The sequence below is a fragment of the Belonocnema kinseyi genome, chromosome 9 (genome assembly GCF_010883055.1).
Source record: "Belonocnema kinseyi isolate 2016_QV_RU_SX_M_011 chromosome 9, B_treatae_v1, whole genome shotgun sequence".
NCBI classification, from domain to species: Eukaryota; Metazoa; Arthropoda; class Insecta; order Hymenoptera; family Cynipidae; genus Belonocnema; species Belonocnema kinseyi.
The window spans coordinates 87,403,795-87,429,964 of NC_046665.1; the positions used below are offsets into that span (position 1 = coordinate 87,403,795).

General features: G+C 26.3%; 1 protein-coding gene across 1 annotated transcript in view; it reads right to left on the minus strand.

The window, feature by feature from the left end:
• LOC117180777 (beta-1,4-N-acetylgalactosaminyltransferase bre-4-like) overlaps positions 1–26,170 on the minus strand; it is a 250,704-nt gene that overhangs the window by 37,925 nt on the left and 186,609 nt on the right. Inside the window, exon 3 of the mRNA XM_033373279.1 lies at positions 7,263–7,522. Within this exon, the coding sequence (XP_033229170.1) occupies positions 7,263–7,522 (260 nt within the window). The remainder of the gene's footprint in view (positions 1–7,262; positions 7,523–26,170) is intronic.

Genomic DNA, 26,170 nt, shown 5'->3' on the forward strand with positions numbered 1-26,170 from the left:
CTGTTTGGATTGTTCCTTTGTCTCAGGAGTGTAATAGTGTATCCATGTTTCATCCACAGTCACAAATCGACGAAAAAATTCCTCACGATTCCGACTTATGCGGAATCTTATCTTAAATGATATAATCCAATTTTATCTTACATAAATTAATTTTTAACTGAATATGAAGGAATTTCAAAAAAAAAATTGAACCCTCAATGAAAAAGATGAATTTTCAACCGCGAAGATTAATTTCCTACTTGAAAAAGACGGTTTAAAAAAATTAAATTTTTAACAAAAAAAGATCCATTTTTTTAAATATAATTTTTCTATCAAAAATGGTATAATCGAATTTTTCCTTAAATAAATTAACTTTTCGCAAAAAAAAGGAATTTTTAACGAAATAATAGAATCCTCGAAAAAAAGATGAAATTTCAATTAGGAAGTTTATTTTTCTGCCAAGAATGACGAATTTTCAACAAAATTTTGAATTTCCAAATACTGTATGAAAACAGATGAATTTGTTTCCAAATAGTTCAATTTTTAGCGAAAAAAGATCGATTTTAATCCAAAAGGATTAATTTTCTACCAAAACAGAAATATTTAAAAAATTGAATTATTAAGCAAAAAAGGTCAATTTTCTATTAAAATATCAATTTTCAACAAAAAAAAAGTAGAATCAAAATTTCTTTGAAAGAAATTGGTTTTTGACAATCTGAAAATGATTTTTTTTTAAATAACTAAATCCTTAATGAAAAATATTAATTTCAACCAAGAATAACCTTTCTATCAACCTTTCTATCAAAAAATAAGAATTTTCTACAAAATCTAGAAAGTTCTCTAACAAAACAGATTGTATTTAAAAATATCAATAAATTTTCAACCAAAAATGGAAAGTTAAATTTTCACTTAAATAAATTAATTTTGCAAAAATAAGAATTGTCCGAAAAATTGTTGAATCCTCAATCAGCAAGATAAATTTTCAAACAAGAAGATTAATTTTCTACTAAAAAAGACGAATTTCTAACAAAATCCATGAATTTTTACACAATTAATTAGATGTTTAACGAAAAAAGAACACACTTTAATTACAAAATTTAATTTTATACTAAAAATGTCATAGTTGAATTTTCTGTTAAAAAAAATTAATTTTCAACAAAAAAAAACAGTGTTATAAAAATTGTTTCAAAGGGGATCGAATTCATTTAACATTAGGCAGATTCTGCACTTCAAGTTGCTGAATCGATCAGGAAGCGAATTGTGTTCTTTTTAGATTAAATTTTTAGAGAACTTTTTTTTCGTTGTAAAATAAATTCTATGTTCAAAAGATTAATTTTTAACCAATAAGATTTGAGTTTCTTACTGATCATGAACATAATAAAAATTCATCCCTTTCGGTGGAAAATTCAACTATTTTTTTGAAAACTTGCGTTTTCTGGTTGAAAAATCAACAATTTTGTTAAGTTTAAAATATCTAAAACTGTAATTTGGGAGTTGTGAATTATCTTTTGTTTAAGCTCCTTTATTGAGGATTCAATTATTTTGTTTAAAATTTGCCTTTTTTGTTTGCATTCGACTACTTGGTTAAATGTTAAACTAATTGAGTAAAAATGGATATTTTTTGTGCTAAAAATTCATCATTTTAGTTGAAAATTTAATTCTTTTCTTTAAAATTCTTTCTTTTTTTCTTTGGGTGAAAATTAATATTTTTTATTGAACTTTTCTCCAATTGTTTTAAGGTTAAACGACCTTTTAAAAATTAATTTTTTTGGTTGAAGATTTATTATTTTAGTTAAAAATTTATCTCTGGTTAAAAATTTAAAAAATTTCTTGAAATGCAGTTTTTGGTTCAATTCAGCTGTTATTGTTTTAAAATAATCACATTTTTTAGTTTTTGGTTGACAATTTATCTAATTATTTAAAAGTTTAACTTTGAAAAAATTCTTTAATCTTTTAAACTGAAAATTAAACTTTAACATTTTCAGTGTAAACGGTTTTGTTAAAAATTTGGCTTTTTAATGAAAGATTTGCATTTACAACCGAATAGTTTAACTTTTAACCAAGAACTTAAATTTCCAACCTAAAAATATAAATTTTAAACTGAATGGCCGAATTTCCAATCAAAAAAGATTAATCTTTAACAACAAAAAAGTTGCATTAAAGAAACAGAATTCTCAATGAAAACGTAGTGTTGAGCATCTTAAAAAAAAGAATTTCAAAAAAATATGTAATATTTGATGTTTCATCGAATGCAGATGCTGCCAAGAGATGCATTGTAAAAATAAGGATAGGAATTTTCAATCATAAAGATTAATTTTCCGTAAGAGATTCGAATTTAAACCAAAAGTAGAAAAGTTACTTTTTCGCACAAAACATTAATTTATTTCCGAAAATAAAAGAATTAAGAAAAAGGACATTTTTTAACCAAACAGATGAGTTTTCCACTAAAACTACGAATTTTTCATCCAGAAAAACGAATTTTCAACAAATAAAGAATCGTCAGTTAGGAAATCAAATAATGTGTCCCAATCCTTAAACTTTTAAGTCAAAAGACTTCTGTAAAACAGTTATAACACCTTTCCCTTCCATCTATCTCTATAAACCACATTTTTCACAACACCTTCACCCCACATGATAAGTTTTCAAGTATTTATTGGTTCAAAGTGTTATTTTTAATAAATAATTCCATTAATTTTATTGTAATTTGAAATATAATAATTCTTAGTTCAATTTTAAAGAAATATTTTAAAGGGAAGACTTGACCAAGATTTTCAGGGGAGAGTTTACCAAGTGCAAAAAAAATTTTGCTAAATTGATTTATAAGAATTGTGGTTTAAAAATGAAAAGTTCATTATTTAAAGAATATGATTATCATAAACGTGAGTTACAAAATTTTAATAAATGCTATTCATCAATATTAGGTGTAAATTAATGTTCAATAAAAAAATATCAGTTGGAATAAAATAGTTCAATTTAATTTTCTACAAAAAAATATAAAATTTGTTAAAATACTATTATAAAAGATTAATTACAGTTTCAGGTACAGCAATCATCCCTTGGCGCCTGCTATTATTTTATACTAATATTTTGTAACATTTATTAAATATTTAGAACATAGAAAATATAGGCTTTTCATTTATGCTTTGTCATAAAAAGATAAATAGGCGCGCACAAGACTTCTAGTATTATTGAAATGAGTTCAAATTTAGAGGCCTTATTCAAAATACTGTAGCGATAGTATTTTGAATAAGTCCTATACATTTCAACTCATTTCAATAATATTTAGCCGAGTTAGAGCGATTTAAGTTTAGAAGCTTAATTAAATTAAAAATAAAAGTTTGACAAAAAAAATTCGAATAGAAAAAAGTTTTATTTCCTTTTTCTCTGCAATTCTCCTTGTTTTTTAAATTCATTTTTCGATATTTCAGAAATATTGATGATATTAAAAATATTTTCAAACTTTGAAAGATTTCCAAAAATTTATCAAATATTTTTTAATTTCTTCCAAGCGTCAAAAAGTCCTACATATTATTTTAATTGATTTAAGCTTTTTTAATATTGTAAAATGAACTAAAATATATGTTTTGAGACAACCGAGATCATCAAAAATATTTCTAAATTTTCTGTAGAAACCTAAAAAAATTATATTCATATAACTTTAAAACAAAAAAAACAAATAAACTGATAAAAACAGTTATTTGAGGGTTTCATTTAATAATAAAAATTACTTTTCTCTTTAAATTATAATTTGCCTAAAACTTTTTTTTTTGACTGAACGATCTTTTTTGGTGGAGATTTGAATATTTTAAACAATTTCAACTGTTTCGTTTAAAATAAAAATTTTTTTGGTTTAAAATTCGTCTTTTTGGATGAATTCAATTTTTTTGTATTTTCAATTTTTAAAAAACTTACAGTTTCAATTTAACTATTAAATTTTCCTTTGAGAATTCTTTTCTTTTTGTGTATGGAAAATTCAACTACGTATGCTTTGTTAAAAGATCTTTTTTTAGCTGAAAATGCATCATTTTAGTGAAAACTTGATCTTTTTTTTAAAATTCATATCATCAGCTTTAAAAAACTGATCTCTTTTACAGAAAAATCACCTCTTTTCGAAAATGATGGATTTTTTTCGGTAAAAATACAACTGGTCGAAAATTTAATTTTTTTGTTTGGTTGAGAATTCAACTATTTTGTAGAGAATTTGTCTTTTTTTGGATGATTTCAAATATTTTCATTTAAAATAATAATTTCCATTGCAATGTCAACAATACAATTTTTTGTTGAGAATTCATTCATTATTATTATTTTTTAAACTATTTTGTTAAAGATGAACTTTTTGTTGAAATTTTTATTTGACATCTGAAATTTTCAAAAATCTCTGTCTTTTCTCAAGAATCTTAAGAAAATCATACACAGGGGTATTGCCGATACCTTAAGGAAAAGTTTTTGGAAATAGGAGAATATTAATTTATATGCCTTATACTTATATTGATTTTCAAATAATTTATTCAAATTCAGTGAATGGCACCATATTTCGAGTGAACGAATATTCTACAATAATTTTATAATTATGTAATAATTATATAATAACAATAATTTAATACAATTTGAAAAAATAATTAATCAAAATAATTTTTTTTAAATAATGTAATATTTTTTAATTTGTAGATTTTAAAAAAATTTCACGAAAACTTCGTATAAGTTCGAAATATATTTAAAAGTTTTCAAAGAATTGTCTAAATATTATTAAATTTGAAAATATTGTTAAAAAATAAAATGAAATTTAGATTTTTTAAGCTTTCGAAATGAAATTTTGAAGCTTTTTAAAGATTTTGAAAGGTTTTAAGATAATAGTTTAAGAGAATATTTAAAAAGATATTAAAACATTAGAAACGATTTCAAAAATGGTCAAAAGCGAATCCGGAACAATTTTAGGAATAATTCGAGTTAGTTTAAAAGATATTTAACAATTGTAGAAGTTTTGAAGAGATTCAAAATATTTAGAAACTGTGAAAGATTTCCGAGAATTTCGAAAATATTTTAAAATTATTCACAAGAATAAGAAAGAAGTCCTAAATTCTTCTAAACTTTCTAGATAATTTTTTCACCTCATTTAAATCTTTCTTAATTTTCTCAAGAAACCTAGGCAACTTATATCTGTATAACCTTAAATCAAATAAACAAATAAGCCTAAAAAATAATTAATTATAAGAAGTTTTTATTTTTTATTGGAAATTATTTTTCCTTCAAATTATAATTTACCAACATTTTGTTGTTAAACAAAATTAAACTACTTGGTAAGAAGAAAAACGAATTTCTCACAAATTTACTTGCTTCGTTGAAGTTTCGTCATTTTCGTTAAAAATTCGACTTTTTTTGGAGAAAATTAATCTTCGCAGTTGAAAATTCATCATTTTGGTTCAAGATTCAACTATTTATAATTATTTTAATAAATTCAACTGTTTTTTATTTTAAATTAAAAATCTTTTTTGATTAAAATATCAATTATTACGTTCTTCGTTACTATTACGTCTTTTTAAGTACAAATTTAATACTTTTAGTTAAAGATACATATACTTGAAAACGAACCTGTTTTGTTTGAATTCAACTGTTTTTTATTTGACAAATTGATCGATTAAAAAAAATAGTTAAACTTCCAGCCAAACAGGTATTTATTTCAACAAAGAAATATTTTAGTTTTCAGTAGAAATTCGTTGAAGTTAACCAAAAAGATTAATTTCCAAACAAACAGTTTTATTTTTAAACAAAAAATATTTAATTTCTACAAAAATAGATGACTTTATAAACAAAACAAACAAGCTAATTTAAAAAAAAAACTTGAATTTTCAAACAAAGAAAAATTTCAGTTAAATTTTCTACACCGAAATATTATTTTTCAACAAAAAGTTAATGTTCTACAAAAATAGTTCAATGTTCAACCCGGAAAGACGAATTTTTAACAAACCAGTTGAATTTTCAATCACAAAATATAAACATATAACAGGATTGTTGAATTTTCTATTAAAATTAAAAATTGTCAACTAAAATATAATCGTTAGAAGGAAGCAACTACAAAAAGAAATATAAATACAAATTAATAAACAATTCATTGGAATCGTTTAAAATTAATTAAGATTTTTCAAATTAAAAGATCTTCAAAATACTTTAAAAGGTCGAAAAAACACCTGAAATCTTAAAAATCCCTTCAAATAATTGAAATCTATTTCAAAACTTTTTCGAATCTTTAAAAATACCCTAAAATATTTCAAAAGAATTCATGAAAATTCAGAAATAGGTATAAACCTGAATAGAAAAGTGATTAACCCATCAGTTAATCTATTAAATGATAAGTGACTTATGTGATATTTTCATTTACATGAGTGTCTAAAAACTGATTTGCGACAAAAAGTCACTAATAGTCACTGCGTGGCAGCCCCGATAATTTTTTAGAGTTTCTACTTACAAAAATGCCCTGACTCTTGGAAACTTCGATATTATCAATTTTTTTAAAGTTTTAAAATGGACAGCAAATAGGGCATCATAGGGTCTAATTCTTCAAAATAGGATACTTTAGAGACCTTAATTGAATATAGGGTACAATACGGTATGTAGAAAGCGGTCTGCGAGACCTGCACTTATTAGTAGAAGAGGCAGCACTGGATCTTGCGTCATCATCACTTTAATTAATGATCGAAAAATTAATTTTCCCTCAAAATTAGCATCATCGCAGAATTGAAAAAAATTGACGTGATTGCTGACATTGAGCAGTTATTGGAAATATATATGTGCCTACCCTTAATCGGTCCCAACCCCCTGTCGACCGGGCGCAAAGGATTTTTTTAAATTCCGCAAACATGCTAATTTTGAGGGAAAATGACTTTTTCAATAAGTAATTAAAATACGTAGCTAAGATTCGCTTGGTCAGCATGACGGTTCGTTATTACCCGAATGAAAACTATCATTCCTAATTTTTTAATCAATATCCGCGATGACGCAAGGTCCAGTGCCGCTGGCTCTTAGACTACCTATATTGAACAGGATGGAAATGTTGCAGAGGTTGGCAGTAATCTTGAAATCAAAAGCAGCAAGAAGTTAACTGGAAAAGCCCTTTAGAGAGCTGTAGACTCATTAAACTTGAGGAGGGTTAAACTCCAGTTCGATTTGCTCAAGTCAAAGTCTGTCGAGAATGAAATATGAACATTTGAACAGTTGAACAGTTGAACAGTTGAAGAACTACAGAACCTGAAGGGCTTTTGTCCATCCAGGCGAAATGATTTGCTTACCGAGATTCGGAGGAATAAGAGGACATCGTTGTTGAATTGTAGTGTCTGTGGTGTTTGGGGTGGAAGCATCTTGATTCGGTACCCCAACTGCAGAACCGCCAGACGTCCCAGTAGGAATTGTATCCGACTTGGAAGGTATTGCAATTTCTGATAATGCGGAAGTAGGCCAGACACTTGCGTTTCCAGGAAGACTTGCTACCGTCGCTGGTCCGTATATTATCAGACCTCTTGGATGATTTCTGTAGTTATTGGTAGCATATCTGCAATCAGAAGCAATGCAATTGCTAGTAATCCTTTATGTAATCACTTCTTTGAATATAAATTTAAAAATCAGTCAAACTGATGCTGCGCGCCTTAAAAAAATTGTCATTAAGTTTCTTAAGCCTTCTATTCCAATACTTTCCCTCCCCTATTCCCTACATTCTCCTACATTGCCCCTTTTCGGCAACTTCTTTCTCCTTTTCTTCTTCGTCCACTCGCTACCTCGGCTAACACTTCCCTTCTCCTACATCCTATCCCCAACCATCACTTCCTCCACCCTGCTTCCCATCCGCTTATTTCCTGCACCCCTCCCTCAATTTCCCTTAATTAATCTACTGAGCCTAATCCCCCTCCCCTCATTTCTCCTACTCACCATCTCCTCATTTCCCTTTACTTCCTATCCCTTCCTATTCCTATTACTTCCCCCATCCTAATTCCCATCCGCTTAGTTTTTCTACCCCTCGCTCTATTTCCCTTGATTCATCTACTGAACCTAATCCGCCTCCACTCTTTTCTCCTACTCGCTATCTCCTCGTTTCCCTTTACTTTCGATTCCCTAGATTTCGCTTCACTTCATCAGCCTGCACTTCCTCTACGTCCCTACTCACTAGCTCCCCTAACTTACACTACTTTCTTTCTATTCACTTGCTTTTAATTCCCCTCTCATGTATCCACACTCCCACAACCCTCATTTCCAATCGCTTATTTCTCCTACTTCATCTCCAATTGTTTCTCCTCACTTCCCCTACTTATCCTCCTCTGATTTCCCCTACTTTCCTTTTCCTCACTTCTTCCCCTCTCATTTCCTGTTTTTAAACTAATATTTAAACAAATAAAAAATTACCTTAATGCTGATTAAAAATTCTATTGTTTATTATATAAATTAACAACATTCCTATTGATTTATAGCAGGCCTTGCAGTTTTTGTCCTATTTCCCTCTTTTTCACGTTTTTAAATTTAAATGAGGTTTGCATTAATAGAACGCAACACGAAAATCTAACAACTTTTGGTGAAAGTTTATTCTTTTTTAGGTTGAAAGTCTACTATTAAGTTCGTGATAAGAATTTATGTTTCTTGGTTAAAAATGTCATTGTCGAGAACAAAATTGAACTATTTTGGTGAAAATTCAACAATTTCGTTACAAATTTATACTACTTGGTTGAAAAATCAACTTTTTTGTGTAAAATGTTTGTCTAGTTAACAATTATTCCGATGAAATTTTTATCTTTATTTTCTGTAAAAACTTTCTTCGTTAAAAATTTAACTCTTCTGTTAAAAATCCATCCTTCTGTTCTAAAAATTTATCTGTAATCGTTGGAATTTCATCTTTTTTGACTAAAATGCAACTGTTTAATTGAAAATTTGGTTTTCTTGGTCAAATCAGACTGTTTTTTTTTTGTTGTTTTTAATTAAAAAGGTTTTTTTTGTCGAATATATCTACTATTAAATTTTTATTGACAATCTGCCTTTTAGGTTGAAAATTCAACTTCTTGGTAGGAAGTTCAACCTCTTAAAAATTTTTTTTTTTAAGATTCGTCATTTTATGTAAAATTCTTTCTTTTTTTTTGTTATAAACTAATTTTTTCAAATGAAAATTTAACCATTGTGTTGTAAATTTAACTAATTGGCTAATTTAACTAATATTTTCGGTTGAAAATTGATCTTTTTCTAGTTTAAAAATTCAAATATTTAGTTTAAAATATTTAGAAATGAATCAAATATAAACTGAAAATTTATTTTTAAAAATCGGAATAACATAAAATTCATTATTCACACTATTTAGTCGACAATTTACTAGTTCCAAATTAAATTTTTTGTTGAAAATTGATATTATCGGATTGAAAATTTAACTGTTTTGTAGAAAGGTTGACTTTTGGCTTGAAAGTTCGACAATGTGGTAGAAAATTCAGCTATTTGGCACAAAATTAAACTTTTTTGTAGAAAATTCTTTTTTTTTTAATGAAAATTAATTCTATTTAATCAAAATTAAACCATCTCTTTTTTTTGTTTCATAATTCATTTTTTCAGTTAAAAGAATTCCAATATTTAGTTAAAAATGTTTAGAAAAGAAAATGGTTTAGAAATTTTGTTCAATCTAGCGATGAAGCTTGAAAATATGTCGAAAGACAAAGTGCGAAAATAGTTACATTAGCGATCAATTTCCGATCAATATATCAAATAATATGTCCATTTTGTATTAATAATGGCGTGTGTCCGAGGCTGCCCTCGTTTCTCTGCCCTTCAACACTTGATATTGAAACAAAGAAAATTCGATACTGTCAAGAATTAATCTTAAAAAGTTCTTGTTCTACTTGTTATTCGCATGAAGAACAAGAAAAGATCTGCTTAATCCGATGAGGCCTTGATGGTGTAATTGGATAACGCTCAACTCATGGATAGCGGCGTTCCAAGTTCGAATCCACGTCAAGTCAAATTTTTTCTCGATCTTCAAACATTATTTTTCGGAAGTAATCGTTTTAACAAGGAAATTTGTGTTAATTAAAGACGTCAAGACTCGAACGTTGAGTTAAAAACATTTAGACTTATCAAATTTGTCAATTGTGATTATTTCCTATTAAAATAGCATGATTACCTTCATGACTGAAATGATTTATCAAGTCATGGTCTGGCCAAATTATCGGCCGATACGTTTTTATTTGTTTAAACTGAACATGCTGGATCGTTATAAAGTGTTTCGCGTCATAACTTCCTATCAGTAATTATGAGGATCACAAACTTCTTGTTAACCTTTGAGACTCACTTATTGCAGTTAATCGTCCTCGAACGATTTGTCGTTAAGTTTTGATTATACACTCGACGCTTTTTTCGTCTCTTAATTCCATTTAATAACAGCCTCTCTCTCAAGTCTTTTTCTGAAATTACATGCCAGCGATAATTAAAACTGAAATGAAAATTAGAGTACTCTGTGAAAATATTTTTAATTCAGAAATTTTTTAATCAAACGCTCAGTAATCTGCAGGTATAAAACGGGACCTTTTAGAACTTTTCAGCAGATAAAATTTAAATTAAATACCGTTAAACTGAATTTTTTTCAACTTTTATAAAGTGAAAAGTTAAAAGTTTACTAGTTTGAAAAATATAATACCACGCTATCGTTTCAAATGCCCTAAACTGATCTTTTTTTTAAACAACACCTTATAATTAGAAGTTAAATTATTTTAAACGTAGGATGTTTCAAATGATTAATTGTTTGATTGTTAATTGTACAAAAAAAATTCAACTTTTCAATTACAATGTAAGAACTACAAAAATGGAAAAATTACATTTTTAACATTTTAAGTTCAAATTTAACGTTCAGAAATTTTAATAATTACAGGTTTTCTATTTCAGAAAATTAACAGGGTGGCCACTTTAATCACATAAGAAATTCCCGGTCATTTCCCAGTGTTTTCTGGTACCCAAACATTTTTCGTGGTCAATGAAATTAACAAATTCAAACTCTAAAACTGAAAAATTTCCATTTGAAAGAATAAAAGCTGAGAAGCAAATTATTTTACGCATTTTAAGCTAGAAATATTAAAAACTGAACGATTATATTTTTGTTACAAACTGAGCACTTCTTAAATTTAAAGTTAAATTATTTTATTTAAAATAGTTTTAAAATCCTCAAAAGGCGTCTAAACCTCATTTAAAAATCTTGAAACATCCACATGTTGTTTTACATTTATTCAAGTTTTAAATTATTTTTTAATTTTTTAAGAACTTCTAAGCATTTTTTTAAATGATTCGAATTCTTCAAAAAAATTTATTTAAATCCTGCAAATTAACAATATTTCCTTCAAACCTTCTAGATTCATTGTTGACAATTTCGGAAATCTTTTTAAATCTTTTTAAATGTTCACTTAAAATTAATATTTCAGAGTGAAAAGTCATTTTCAATTTTCCTAGGAATCTTCCAAAATATCTGTTATTGTTTGACGCCTTTCGTCAATCTTAAGAAGCTTCTAAACTTATGTTCATAATTTGCAATTTGATTTGCATACATTTATATTTGGTTTTAAATTAGGCCTTGGGCTCTTTGCACTGAAATTTCGGTACGAATAGCCTGATTTAGTTGAAACACGCACTTTTTTTAATTATTTGAAATCAATTCAAGTTTCTAATTAATTTTGAATCTTTTCAATGCCTCTAAATATCTCCTTAACTTACTCAAACTTTTTATAGGAATTATAGGTGTTCAATATTTATTTTGCAACAAAATTCAACAATTTTATTGTAAATTATATTTTTTCAAATAGAAGCATTAAAATTATAACGTTAAAAGGTTAGTTTGGAATATTTGATTTGTAATTACTGATTTTACATGGACAATCAAATATTTCTAAACATTAAGCAATTTTTATTTTGCTTAATTAAAAATTTTCAAATTTTAAACTAAATTTTTATTTTGAAGTCTTGTTTATATTGAAAATAGTGTGTAAAGTTTCAAACGGGCTTTTGCATTTGTTTAACTACTTAGACTTTCCAATTAAAACAGTTTAATTTTTAATGTTAAAATCTGGCAATTCTTATATTTTAAACTGATTCCGAATTTTCTTGTAAAATCAATCATAATTCACATGTTAATCGTTCATGTACAGTTCAATTTTAAAATCACTTCAATTTATATTCACATTTGATTAACTGAAAAGGGTTTTTATCCAAAATTGTCGATTTCAAACCCTAATAATTTTTAATTTCTCAAGTCTGTAAAAATGAATTTTAAAATTCTTTAAATGAAATATCTGCACTTAAAAATAAAAATCCATAATGAAAAATTTGTAAGTGAAAGATTTTCGAATTGTGCATTATAAACTGAATATCATAATTAAAAAATGAAAATTTAACTGATTATTTGAATAACTGTTGAGATCAAACTCGGAAAATTTCTTTTTTATTTTTAAAATTTCAGCGACCACCCTAAATTAAGTTTAATCTCAGAAATAAAAGAAAATAAGAGGGATTATTATTAGAAAAGGTAAAGATTGGAGTAAAGAGGTGAAAGATATGCAGGAGAAATCAGAAGAGATAAGATAATTAATGGAAGAAAATAAAGAAAAGATTAAGCTCATAATCGTAGAAAGGAAATGGGAAGGAGAGAGTGAAAGAAAATCTAAATCTTCTGGAGAAGGAAAGAAATGGTTAAAGAGCTTAAAGAAGATAGGATGGTTTATCTTACACGGAAATATAGAGAAGAATGTACACGCTCACAAAGAGAAAAGGGGACGGTAACTGATTATGTGATAGTGGACGACGAGATAAGGGAGGTCTATAAACCAGAGATAAGGAATTCTATAGATTCGGATCACTTTTCCATAATACTTACATTAAAGGGGACAAGGAATAATAACAATAAGGTTAAAAAGAAAGGGAAGATAAAACGACAAGGAAGCGGCGATTGGTCAAAAGAAAGAGAAGAACAGTTTAATGATGACATCAAGAACATCAAAATAGAGGCACACCAAAATAGAAGTTTGTGAAGGAGGGGGAGAAGTGAATGGGATGAGGAATGTAAAGTGAAGAATTAAATGAGAAAGTAAGAAATAGAATGGAGAAAAGAAAAAGTAGTGGAGAATAACTTAGAAGGAAAAAGAGGAAATATATTAAGATGTAGGGTAAAAAAAGAGGAGGAAAATAAAAGTTTTTAAGAAAAGGCGAAGATGTCTAGGACGAAACAAGAGGTTGAGAACACAGAGTATAGAGATAAAGGAAGTAAAATAGTAAACCATGATATTGAGATGGTAGAATGCGAAAGTATTTTGTGGACTTGCTAGGAGTAGAGAGAAATGTAGGAAAGAATGAAATTAAGGCAGGGGAAGAGACGAAGAATAGGACATAACAAGGGAAGCAATAGTCAAGGTGTTGTAGGAATAATGAAAGATGGAAAGGCACCTGGTATAAATGTAATATCAAATGGAGCCTGGAAATGTAGGAGGAAAGAACTAAAGAACTGGGCATGTATAATGTGCAATTGAGTACGAAGATGAGAGGGATGATCAGATTTATGGAAAGAAGATGTGGTAGTCGTATTCAAAAAATGAAAAAGGAAGGAGGTTAAAGATTATAGAGAAGTTAAAGAAAGAAGTTGAGGGAAGAAAGATAGAGCCAGCGTATCAGACAGGGTTTCGAAAAGGAATGGATGTGATGAACAATATATGAGTTCTGATTAATCTGAAAAATAAAATGATTAAAAGTAATGAAGACGTTAAAATACGAAATAGTAATGATGGAGGATTGGAGAGATACTTTGATGGGAAAAAGTTGAATTTAAATGTAGTAAGATAAAAATAATGAGATTTAGAAAAGGAGGGTAAATGAGTTTAAATACTTGGGATATACCTTGTAATGAAACAGATATAAGGAAAAGGAAAAAGAAGGTTAAAAAAGATTATTGAAGAAGAATGTGGTTATTGGATAAAGCTGCGATGGAAGGAAAGGGAAAAGATTGAGATGTTACAAGAAAGGTATATCAGGTTGATGTTAGGGATATTGGAGAACGCCTGCATATATGGCGAGAGAAGAAAAGAGAGGAAGGGCGATAGAATTAACGAGATAAGAAAAAGAAAGAAAGAAGGAAGTTCTTTAGGGCTTGAGATATGGAACAGGGGACTGGAGTAAACTATGAAGAATTGGAGAAAAGAGATATGGTAAGACAATTATTAGAAATATGGGAGATAATTGAGCGACAAAAATATAATAAATGGCGATGATAAAAAATAAAGGAGTACCAAATTATTTAGAAAAGGTATGGGGAGACAGAAGATGGACCATAATAGCAAGATTTAGATTAGGAAAGGAAATAAGGGAAGATATATAATGGAAAAACAAGAAAGAGCCGAATTTAGGAATGAGAAAATTTCAGGGGAAGATGTTGTAAAGGTTTTATGGGAGGATGGATTGGGCGAGGAGTAGCAGAAGAGGAGAAAGCACAAGAAAGAGAAATAAATAGTTGAAGGAAGGAATTTCTTGGAAATCCTGGTCAATAATCCAAACGATAATACCGGCTCGAAACGTCTGAATATATTCTACGGGATGATTATTTTGATGTTCCTCTGAAACATTGTTATCGCAAATTAAAGCGATTTAAATGGCTGCTTTCACGATCAGTAAATTGCTTTTTGCCCCGATTCTTGAATTCTTTTTCTCAACCTTAAGGAGTGTACTGTATCTTTTAGTTCAGGGCAGAGAAAGGGAGTTGACTATAAAGATAAGGACGTCATTCGAGGAGTGTCGGTGTGTCAGGAACTGGCGAGTAGCTACTCGACCTAATTTGGCAAGACGTTATCATCCAGGCAGAATTACGAGCAACAAAATTTAATTAAATCCACCAAATATCCATTGAGTGCAATCAGGCACGACAAGAGACAAGGAATTCTCGTCAGTTACTCTGAAATCTTACCTAAGCCAACCACCAATTCACCTCCTCAAAGTCAACAGCACAGAGTCAGGCTATTATAAGTCTCAGCTTATATCTCCAAGATGGAAACGTTACGTGAATCCAGGTCAAGTGATTTTGTCGAGAGAAAAGGAGATTTCAAAGCAAATTTTAGAATCGTTTCCATTTTATTTTAAACCTTCATGATCGCAAATCATGCAAATTTATTCAATGGAGAGAAAAAAAATTGAAAGGAATATTTTGTATCGAAGATGCCAGGAGAATGCGATATTTAATTCTTCAGCTGAAAGCACTTGTTCTACAATCTACAGCTTAAAAGCAGGTAGTTTTGTTAAAACATAAAGATGATTGTTTCGGCCCGTAAGGATGATTTGGGAAAACTATAAATAGCAGAAAAATTAATGCATCACTTGTGAAATACAATTTTTTTACGTTTGGGGATGGGAACTTACCGGCCATTATGCAAAAACAAATTTTTAATCCGCAATTGTTTTTGCACCAAATGCAAGATTTTTTAGGGATGCGCCAGTAAATCAAAGAAATTTTTTTCATTTGAGCCACCCTGGTATTAGAGCCTGGTACAAATAACCGACCGACGCGACGCGACGTCTGGAAAATGGTCCTCGAATCGATCTCCTGAGAGACAAAGGAGCTGTACTGGTTTCCGCATTGGCTATAGTTATAATCTCTCTTAAAGGTCATATTCACTAAAGATTTCTAAATTTATTACTGTAATAAATTATAAATTACGTTACGATAAATTGTGTTCGATTGCATCAAGAAAACATTTAATTTCGAAACAAGCATATTTGTTAATTGCCCTGACAATATTTTGCTTGAAAACCAAAACGAATTTCGGTAAAGTAACGAAAGTTTGATTACAAAATTTTCTCAAAAAAAATGTATTGTTAGAAAAAAATATTTGACTTAACTTCACAGAGAAATATTTTAAACTTTTCTTAGTGGAACATAACTCTCAAAACCGGGGTAATAGGGTAATCTATTGAGAAAACAAGATTTTCTAACCAAAAAGATGAATTTTCAATACAAAAACAAAAATATTCCATGAAAAGGTTAACTTTTCAAGTTAAAAAGATGATTTTTTTAGAAGACAGTCAAATATTAAACGAAAGAGTTAATTTTATAACTAATAACGGTGGATTTAACACCAGAAAATATTAATTTTCTACCATTAAAGATGTTTCAATAAAAAAACGAGTTTTTAACGAAACCGTTGAATTTCCGACCATAAAAGACAACTTTAACAGAATACTTTAATTTTCAACAAAATAGTTGAATTTTTTAGCAAATAGTTCAATTTTCAATTTAAAAAGATGAATTTCTTGAAGGACATTTGCATTTAAACACGAAGGTTAATTTCAAATCATAAAATATGACTTTTCAATCCAAAATGACGAAGTGTTAAACCTTTAACGCATAAAGTTGAATTTTCAACAAAAAAGTTCATTTTTGACCAATTAAGATGAAGTTTTAACCAAGAAAATTGATTTTTTTATACTGAAAATATAAATTTTCTATCCAAGAGGATTCATTTTTAACAAAACAGTTGAATTATAGACCAAAAAGGTGACTTTAACAAACTTGTTTAATTTTTCACCAAATAATTAAACTTTTAACCAAATAGTTAAATTTTGCATCTACATAGATTAATTTTCTACGAAAAGACGATTTTTCAATAAAATAGAAGAATTTTCAACAAAATAGTTTAATTTTAAATCAAGCACTTCAAGTTTCAACACAAAAAGACGAATTTGTTAAAAACCAGTTGAATTTTAACAAGAAAGTTTATTACATTTTTGACAAAATATTTGAATTTTCAGCAAAATAATTAAATTCTCAATAAAATAACTGAATTTTCAAACAAATAGTTCAATTTTAAGCCTACAGTGATGAATTTTCAACCCAGATGATTAATTTTCTACCCAAATACTAATTCTCAATAAAATAGAAGAATTTTTAACCGATTAGTTAAATTTTTATCTAAAAAGAATAATTTTTCAACAAAAAGTATAATAGTTGGATTTTTAATAAATAAGGTTAACTTTTAAAAAACGAATACTTTAAGAGTTGCATCTTTTAATAAAGAACCATTTTTAACAAAATACATGGATTTGTAACTAAATAGCTTTTGACCAAAAAAGACAAATTTGCGACACGAAAATATGAATATTTGACAAAAAACTTAATGTGCAACCAAATATTTGAATTTAAAACTAAACAATTAAAAATGATGAATCATCAACAACAAAATGACCTTTTTAAAAAAGCAGTTAAACTTTTAACAACAACAAAATATATTTTCAACGAAAAATGTAATAGTTGATATTTCAATCAAGAAATATTTTAACTAAAATAAAAACCCATAAAACAGTTGTATTTTAAACGAAAAAAGATTAAATTTGTACCAGAAATTTTTAACAAGCAAAAAAATGTCTATCCTGAAAGATTAGTTCTCCACTACAAAATAAATTTTTTATATTTTAAACAAAGAAAAAGATTCTAATTTTAAATATAAAATAGTTGAATTTATCCAAAGAAGACAAACTTTCAGCTAGAACATATGTTTTTGTCAAGAAAGAAAAAATCTTTAAACAAATTGTTTAATTTTCAAGCCAAACCGGCGAAATAGCTGGATTTTATTATTCGGTTCTATTGGTTCAGTTTGAATTTAAGTCAAAAAATAAGAAACTTTTTCAACAAAAAATATGATTTTTCAACAAGAAAGACTGGATTTTAAAATATAAAATAATTAAATATAAAATCTGGATTTTATTAGTGGGTTCTATTATTTCATTTCGCATTTAAGTAAAAAAACGAGAAACAAGGGAATTTGCTTGAAAAATGGGGGAAAAGAGAAATTCTTTTTTTTTTTTAATAGAAAAAGAAATACGCTTGGAATTTACTTTAAGAGAGAATGCCAGGCATCCAGGCAATATAGAAATCTCCTTTCCGACCAGCAGTTTCACAAAATAATCCCGAATAATAAATTATACTTCTAGCCGTGTAGCAGCAAGTGAATATAAATTTTATGATTCTTTGGAAAAAAGAAATTCGATGAATTCAAAATGTAATCCGCCTCTGTTTTTCCATAGGAAGGGAAATTATTTACCTAGCACGATAGAAAAAATCTGCCAAATTGTGTGCCTTTAGAATAGAAAATATGCATATTCTAATACGTTTTTAAACATGTGTCACTATTATTATTATAGTCTTGTCAGGCTGGTTCATTTGGGCTCATCAACATTATTTGCCTGGAAGTTTGGTCAGGGGATAGGAAAACTGCAGAAGAGCACCTCTCGAGTTCAGCCACCTGGACTTTTCCCGAGTAGATTCACCGCGCAGCTAATGCCGTCGGTTACTTGTGGCACTAAATTTCCTTCTTGAATCCTCTATTCAGGGAACTCTGCGATTTCTGTGGCTGTGGCTTACTATAATACTATAAAGTCTCCAGGGAAAGGTGAATATTGAAGCCCCCGCTTGTCTGAAAGGCACATAAAGGATCTAATAAAACTTTGACAAGTCAAAGTGCTACTGGGATTTGAAAATATAGGAATTCGGCCATTCAATGTGCTTGCATATCAATATCAATCAATCGGAGTGGCTGAAAAACTACATTTTAGAAATTCCCTGACTTTTCCCTTGGAATTTTTTTTATTTTCCCTAACCTTTGGTTTTCGAAGAACAGCATTTTAATTTTGTAATCACTGTAAAGAAGAATTTTTAAACAAATGGACGAATTTTGAAAACAAATAGGATTAAACTTTAACCAAAAACAGTTGCATTTCTAACCAAGTAATTGATTAGAAAATAAATTGAATTTTTAACAAAAAAAATATGGACGTTCAACCAAGAAGAAAAAATGTCCGTGCAAAAAAAAGGAATTTTCATAAAGGATTTGATTTTTTGATAAAAAATAGGACATTTTTTAGAAGATAGTTGAATTTTTAACCCGGAAAGTTGAATTTTGAACCAAAATATTAATTCTGAATAAAAAATGTAATAGTTGATATTTAAACTTTTTTTTTTAACAAAATAATTAAATTTCCAACGTAATAGTTATATTTTTAACCTAATAGTTAAATTTTAAACCTACAAAGATGAATTCACAAACAATGGAAGAAAAAAAAGAAATTACTACCAAAAAATATGAATTTGAGCGTAAAAAAGACAAATTTTCAACGAAGATATGAATTCTGAACCAAAAATTTAATAATTAATATTTCAACCAGAGCTTAAGTTTCAATAAAATAATTCAATTGCCAACAGAATATTTGAATTTTTAACCAAACAGTTTAATTGTAAATACCTAAAGAATTAATTCACATAAAAATTTAATAGTTGATATTTCAACCGAAAAATGTCCATGAAACGAGATGGGTTTTAAAGCCAAAAAAACGAATTTCTAACCAAAAACAGTGTGATAATCCACCAAATAATTAAATTATTGAGACGACAATTGAATTTTTGACAAAAAATATAAATTTTCAATCCAAAAATACAAGATTCATGTCTAAATAAAAGAATGTTCAACAACAAGTTAAATTTTCGACGAAAAAAGTTGAATTAGAAAAAGAGATGAAGTTCTAACAAAATATATAAAACTTTGGATCAAGTTTAGTTAAACTTTCAAACCAAAAAGCCAAATTTTTTAGGCGACAGTTGAATTTTCGACCTGGAAAGTTGAATTTTCAACAAAAAAATGGATTCCCAATGAAAAAATTAATTTCTAACCAAAAAGGATGAATTTTTAACACCATTCATGATTTTTCAAAGAAGTAGTTCAATTTTCAAGTAAAAGGATGAATTTTAAACCAGAAACGGGAAATTTACATCTTCAGTTATTTTTTTTTTAATTTCAAGAGAATAGTTAAATATTCAACCAAAAAGATGAACCTTCAAATAAAAAGAAATTCATTTCTAGAAAAGTAGTTTCACTTTTACTCAATGAATTGAATTTTCAATGTAAAAATATGAATTTTCAACGAAATAGTAAATCTTTCAATCAAGAGGTGAAATTTTAACTATAATAATTTGAGTTTCAGTTAAAAATATTAATTTTCAACAAAAAATAAAGAAATTTTAACACAAAGATAAATTTTCAACTAGAATGACGATACTTTAACAACAAAAATGGCTTTTGAACAAAGTGGTTTAACTCTCAACCAAGTAGTTTAATATTCAACCAGAAAAGATTTTAATTGGAAATCAAGAATAGTTCAATTCAACCAATAAAACGAATTTTCATGAATGTAGTTGAATCCTCAACCAAAGAAGATTAATTTTCAAGTAAAGAGTTGCATTCTTGTCCAAAAAAGCAGAAATTTCTACTAAAACAAATGAAAACTTAAATCAAAGAACGGAAATTTTCCAAAAAATAGTTGAATTTTGAACCAAAAAAGATTTCAGTACAATTTTCAACCAAAAAAGACGAATTTTAAGCAGGGGAAGCATCTGCAAAAAAATAGAAATACCCTTTTTAACATACTAGACTATTATGTGCGTGCGCAAGCGCGCGCTCACTTTTATACTCATTTTTATAATTTGCTCAGTTTCTTAATAACAATTTATTTGTTAAAATTTTCTGAAGACTTACATTCTTGTTGACATTATATTCTGAAAGAATGAACAGACGTTTTGTAAATAAGTAAGTTTGATCATTTTTATGAGACAATTATAAAAGATTTTTAAATATTCAATATGTGTCAAAAAAAGAATGCAGAAGATTTAAAAAATATATTTTTTATTTTGCAGGACTTTACAAATTATTAGAAAAATTTCAGCCTTTTCAAAAAATATTTAGGTCTTTTATAATTTCAGAAAAAATAATAAATATTCCATAAATTTTCGGAAATGCTTCGAAGTTTTAAAATATTTGAAGTCTATGCAAAGCCTCTTGAATTCCTAAAAATATTTATAAATGAGTCCAATTTTTCTTAAAATTTTGCAAAAACATTTAAAGTGTAAAAAATTTATCTCAAAATCTTCAAGAATTTCTTACGAATTTGAAGTAAATTATAAAATATTTGTGAATATTTCAGATTCGCTAAAAAAAAAGTAGATTAAGAAAAATATATATTTTAAGGGATTTTACAAAATAATAGGAAAAGTTCGAGCCCTTTTCGAATTAAATATCTAGACAATAATTCTTAAATTCTTTAAAATATTTTGATCTGAATGGAATTTTTCTTGAAATTTAGAAAAGTTATTTAAAATCTAAACTGCTGCCTCAATATATCCCCAATTTTCTTGAAAAACTTGAATAACATTAATTTCTTCACTTGAGACCTTTTAAAGTTATTCTAATTAAGGGCATGTGATACTTTACCACAGTTTAAAAATCTTCTTTATTCTTGTAAATTTTCGCAATATTTATAGAATGTTATGATTTAATTTATTTTTTATTTTTCAATGTTACAAAATTAAAATATTTTGCTTTAAAATCTTCTACTCTTTCTCGAAATTTAATTAAATGTTTGATGTTTTAAAATCTGTTGTGAATTTTCTGCTGAAGCTCATTTTTCAAATTAAAAAATCTTAAGAAATTGTTTTGGGAACCTAAATAATTTATGTCATTATCCTGAATTAAAAAAAAAATGGAAATAATTTTATTAAAATCTTCCATATTATTTTTTTACAATTTTGAAATCTTTAAAATTAAAAATTATTATTTCATAATTGATTTTTAACTGCTTAAAATTTTCCCATAATTGTTTTAAAAAAAATTATTCTCAAAATCTTTCAAAATTATTCAGACGCTTCTATTGTTCTAATTCTTAAAATAAGTTCTTATGATAATTTTATTTTACTTATCTCTTTGAAAATTAAAAAAAAAAAACGATTACCCAGATGTAAAAAAGAAAGCATTTGTTTCTTCTAAAAAACTCCGGAATTATAATATGGTAGCAAAATAATTTATAATTGAATCTTCATCTATTTCGGTGTTGTGAAAAAATTAGTCATCTAACAATTCATTGATTTTTTGATAAATGATAACTTAAAAAGCATTAAACAATTATTTTCATTCAGGCATAGGAAAAATTTTTACTCTACATTTTCTTTTAATATCACATGCATTTTTGAAAATGTGTTTAATTGGTAACTTTTGATACTAATTTTAGAAAGAAGTCAAACCTATTTTCATATGATTTGAAAATTCGAATGCAAATACACATTTCTGTACATCAGAATCTTGTGAAAAAATATCTAATTGAAATAATATAATTGCAAATTTAAATTAACTTTTAATATTCAAATTATATTGAAAATTCCATTATATAACCTTTTAGTCAATAATTAAATTATGTTACTTAAATTTCAGGAACTAAGTTTTAATCTTTATTTACTTTAATTATCAGAAAACGTTAATTAGCTAACAATCAATTGACGATTTTACAAAAGAAAAGCCATTAAAATATAATTCTGTTATAAAACATTTCGAAAACTTTAAATTTATATATTTTTTCTTATTTGACATTTTATTTAAAAAAATTTTATTTTAACTTGAGCTTTTAAACTGATTCCAGAAAATGGAACTTTTAGTAGAATCAGTTGTTAATAAATTATTCAGTTCACAAAATAAAAAACATGATACAATTATTTTCATCGTAACATTCAAATAATGTTAACATTATGTGTATATTCTCCTTTAAATTTTGATACAGCATTTCCATACGTCTAATTTATTAGTAACCTTTGTCACTAATTCAAATCAACATGAAGAAAGTGTGAAGAAAATTATCAACTAATAATTAATTAAATGGTTCACAATATAAAAAGCATCAAATAATTTCACTGAAATAGTAAATTTATTTTTACTCTACTTTATATTTTACTTTTTTAAATTGTTTCTATATGTCTAATTTATTAGTAGCCTTTGTCACTAATTCAAACCAAGATGAAGAAAGTGCGAAGAAAATTATCAGCTAATAATGAACTAAATGGTTCACAACATAAAAAGCCTCAAATCATTTGTTTCATTGAAATAATAAATTTACTCTTACTTTATATATATATTTTAAACTTCCTTCCTGAAAATCTTAATTATTAATAACCTTCAATACGTGTTTTTGTAAGAAACAAAACATTTGTACATATGATCTCCAAATTTAATTCATATATAATGATTTAAAAACATCATCAACATTTCGAAAAACTATATAATTCTAATAGAAATAGTTAAATATAAATATGTTTTTATTAAAAAAGTTATATCTTATATCAATGAATACCATTTCCATGTAATCAAATATCGTAACAAAATTAATTAGCTAATAATAAGTAATTATTCCGTTCATAAAATACAAGGCGTTAAAGAATTATTTTTACAATGAATTATTCAAATAATTTTTTCTTGATATTTTTCTAAAAATTTGTATTATTGATAAAATGTTCAAATATTCCAGAAAAAAGTAAAATATATACTGGGATCATTCAAAAATCATAATTCCGATACTCATTTCACAACAACACAAAAATTAGAATAAATAATAAAATTAAAAATGTTGTGATTCCAATATTAATAAAATGTTATGATATAAATTATAGCCGGTATTTAATCATATAACAATCACTTAAATCATCAATTTGTTAACTCAAATTTAAATTTTTAAATTTATTCTTCATGTAATTTAACATTGTGAAAAGTATTAATGAAGTAATAATTAATTAATCTGTTTATAACATACAAAGAATTAAACTATAATTTTCATTTAAAAATTGAAATAATTTCCCCTCTCCCTTTTTTTAATTCTCACCTTCATTTTTGAAAATTTGATCGCTTGGCAACTTTTGATACTTATCCGTAAACAAAATTAAAACACGTTTAGAAAAATTAAATGCAGATACTCATTTCACAACGTTAGAATCATTTGAAAAATTATTTAATTAAAACTGTGGTATTTGATGTATTAATTCACTTTTATCATGCACATTATATTCAATATTCAATTCTATAATCTTAAGTAAATTATATATATATATATATATTCTTTTTAATTTCATAATTAATTAATCAGTTTACAAAATAAGAACTATTAAACAATTATTTTCATTTATACACCAAATATTGTTTACATTATATTCTCCTTTAAATTTGAAGCAGCATTTTTATACCTCTTATCTATTAATTACCTTGTAAATTAATTAAAAAAGAATTAAAATATATGTAAATATAAGTTTGAAAATGAAAATCAGACTCTCATTTCACAATTATCACAATCATCATAAAAATTCATATAATTGAAATATAAATGTTTGAAAGAAAAAATAAACTTCGATACAAAAGGTATCAGATAATATTTAATTACATAATCTCAAACTAAATACAGTAGAACCTCGCTTATCTGAGGCCGCATTATCCGAGTATGCGATTATACGAAGCTGAAACAAAAATAGTTAACCCGTCTTATCCGAGCTATAGCGCATTAATAGTTCGTATTATTTAACCCTTATGCATTATTCATACATATGAACTTTCTTAACCAACCAGAACAGATTTTCCCAAACCTGTACTCTTATTTGTTAACAATGTATATACTCTCTACGTTATAAGTCTCTACTTTCAGTTTATTACACCGAGCGTTTCTTTTTATTTAAAATTCCGTTTTTATCCGAGTTTCCCTATTTTCCAAGTCGGGGCCGGTCCATAATATGATTTAACATTGTGAACAAAGTTAATCAGCTAATAATGAATTAAACAATTCATAACTTAAAAAGCCTCAAATAGTTATATTATTTTGCTATTATTTGTGGAAATTCGATTTGTAATATAATCAATTAAAAATTATTTAGTCATTTCAAAGCATAAAAATCATTAAAGAATTATTTTAATTGAAATATTCATACATCTTTTAACAAATTTTAAATGTTATTTATAAAAATTTCATTTTTTAGTGACTTAATATTAATTTAAGGGAAAAAATTTGAACATTTTTGCAAATATTTTTGAAAATTGAATGAAAATATTAATCTCAGAACACCAGCGTAATTCCGAAAATATTACTTAATTGAAATAGAGGTACTTTAAAAATAAATTCATTTATGTTATGCAAATCATATTCAATGTTCCATTATATAACTTACAAGTAAATAATGTATTTATTTGTTACCTATGTTAATTAAAATTAAGGTAGTAAGTTTTAATCTTTATTCAATTTAATTTTCGAAAACAAATATTCAGCTTATATCAATTAATCATCTTACAAAATAAGAAGTATTGAACTATAATTATTACTAAAACCTTTAAACAATTTTTAGTTAATACATTTTTTTAATTTCAACTTTCAATTCTCAAAATTTTCTTTATTAATAAACTCTTAGACTAATTCCATAAAATGTGAGTTTTTGTAAAATTAGTTGATAATTAATTAATCAGTTCACGACATGAAAAGCATTACACAATTAATTTAATGAAAACATTCAAATAATGTTTTCATTATACTCTCATTCAAATTTGAAACTGAACCTCTCTACATTTAATTTATTAATAAGCTTTCTAGCTAAGTTAAAAAAAAATTAAAATATGTGTACATATAATTTAGAAAATTGAATTTAAATACTCAATTCACAAAATCACAATATCGGAGGCACCATAAAAAACTATATAATTGTAATACAATTATTTAATAGAAAAAAAGAAACATCTATTACGAAAGTAATAGCCAATATTTAAATACATAATCTGAGAGGAAATAACATGTTTATGCTACTAAATATTAAACAATTTAAATGCAATCTTTAGGTAATTTTATATTTTATTTTTTATTATTAAATTTTTATTTATATTATAATATTATTAAACTTAATGACTTCACTATATATCTATTTATTTAATAATATTTTTAATTATTTGACAAAATTAGATTTTAAGATAAAATTTTAAAAATTATTCTTGTAACAATGAATAAACAAATTAAAAATTTATTTAAATTATATTTAATTTTAAATTTGTACATAATTTAAAAATATGAAATATGAATATAATATTAGTATAAAAAGTTATAAGCATGTATAACATAATATTATTAACCTTTATAATTTGCTAATATAGAACTCATGAAAATATTATTATAACTAAAACGTGAACAAAAAAAAATGTTTATGACTCAATTATGTAAAATTTAGAATCTATATAGCTCCAATATTAAATAGTTAATAAATTTTGATTAGATGACGTGAAAATAAAAATACGATATTATTTCATTTTAATCTAAATAAATAAGATTTTCAAGC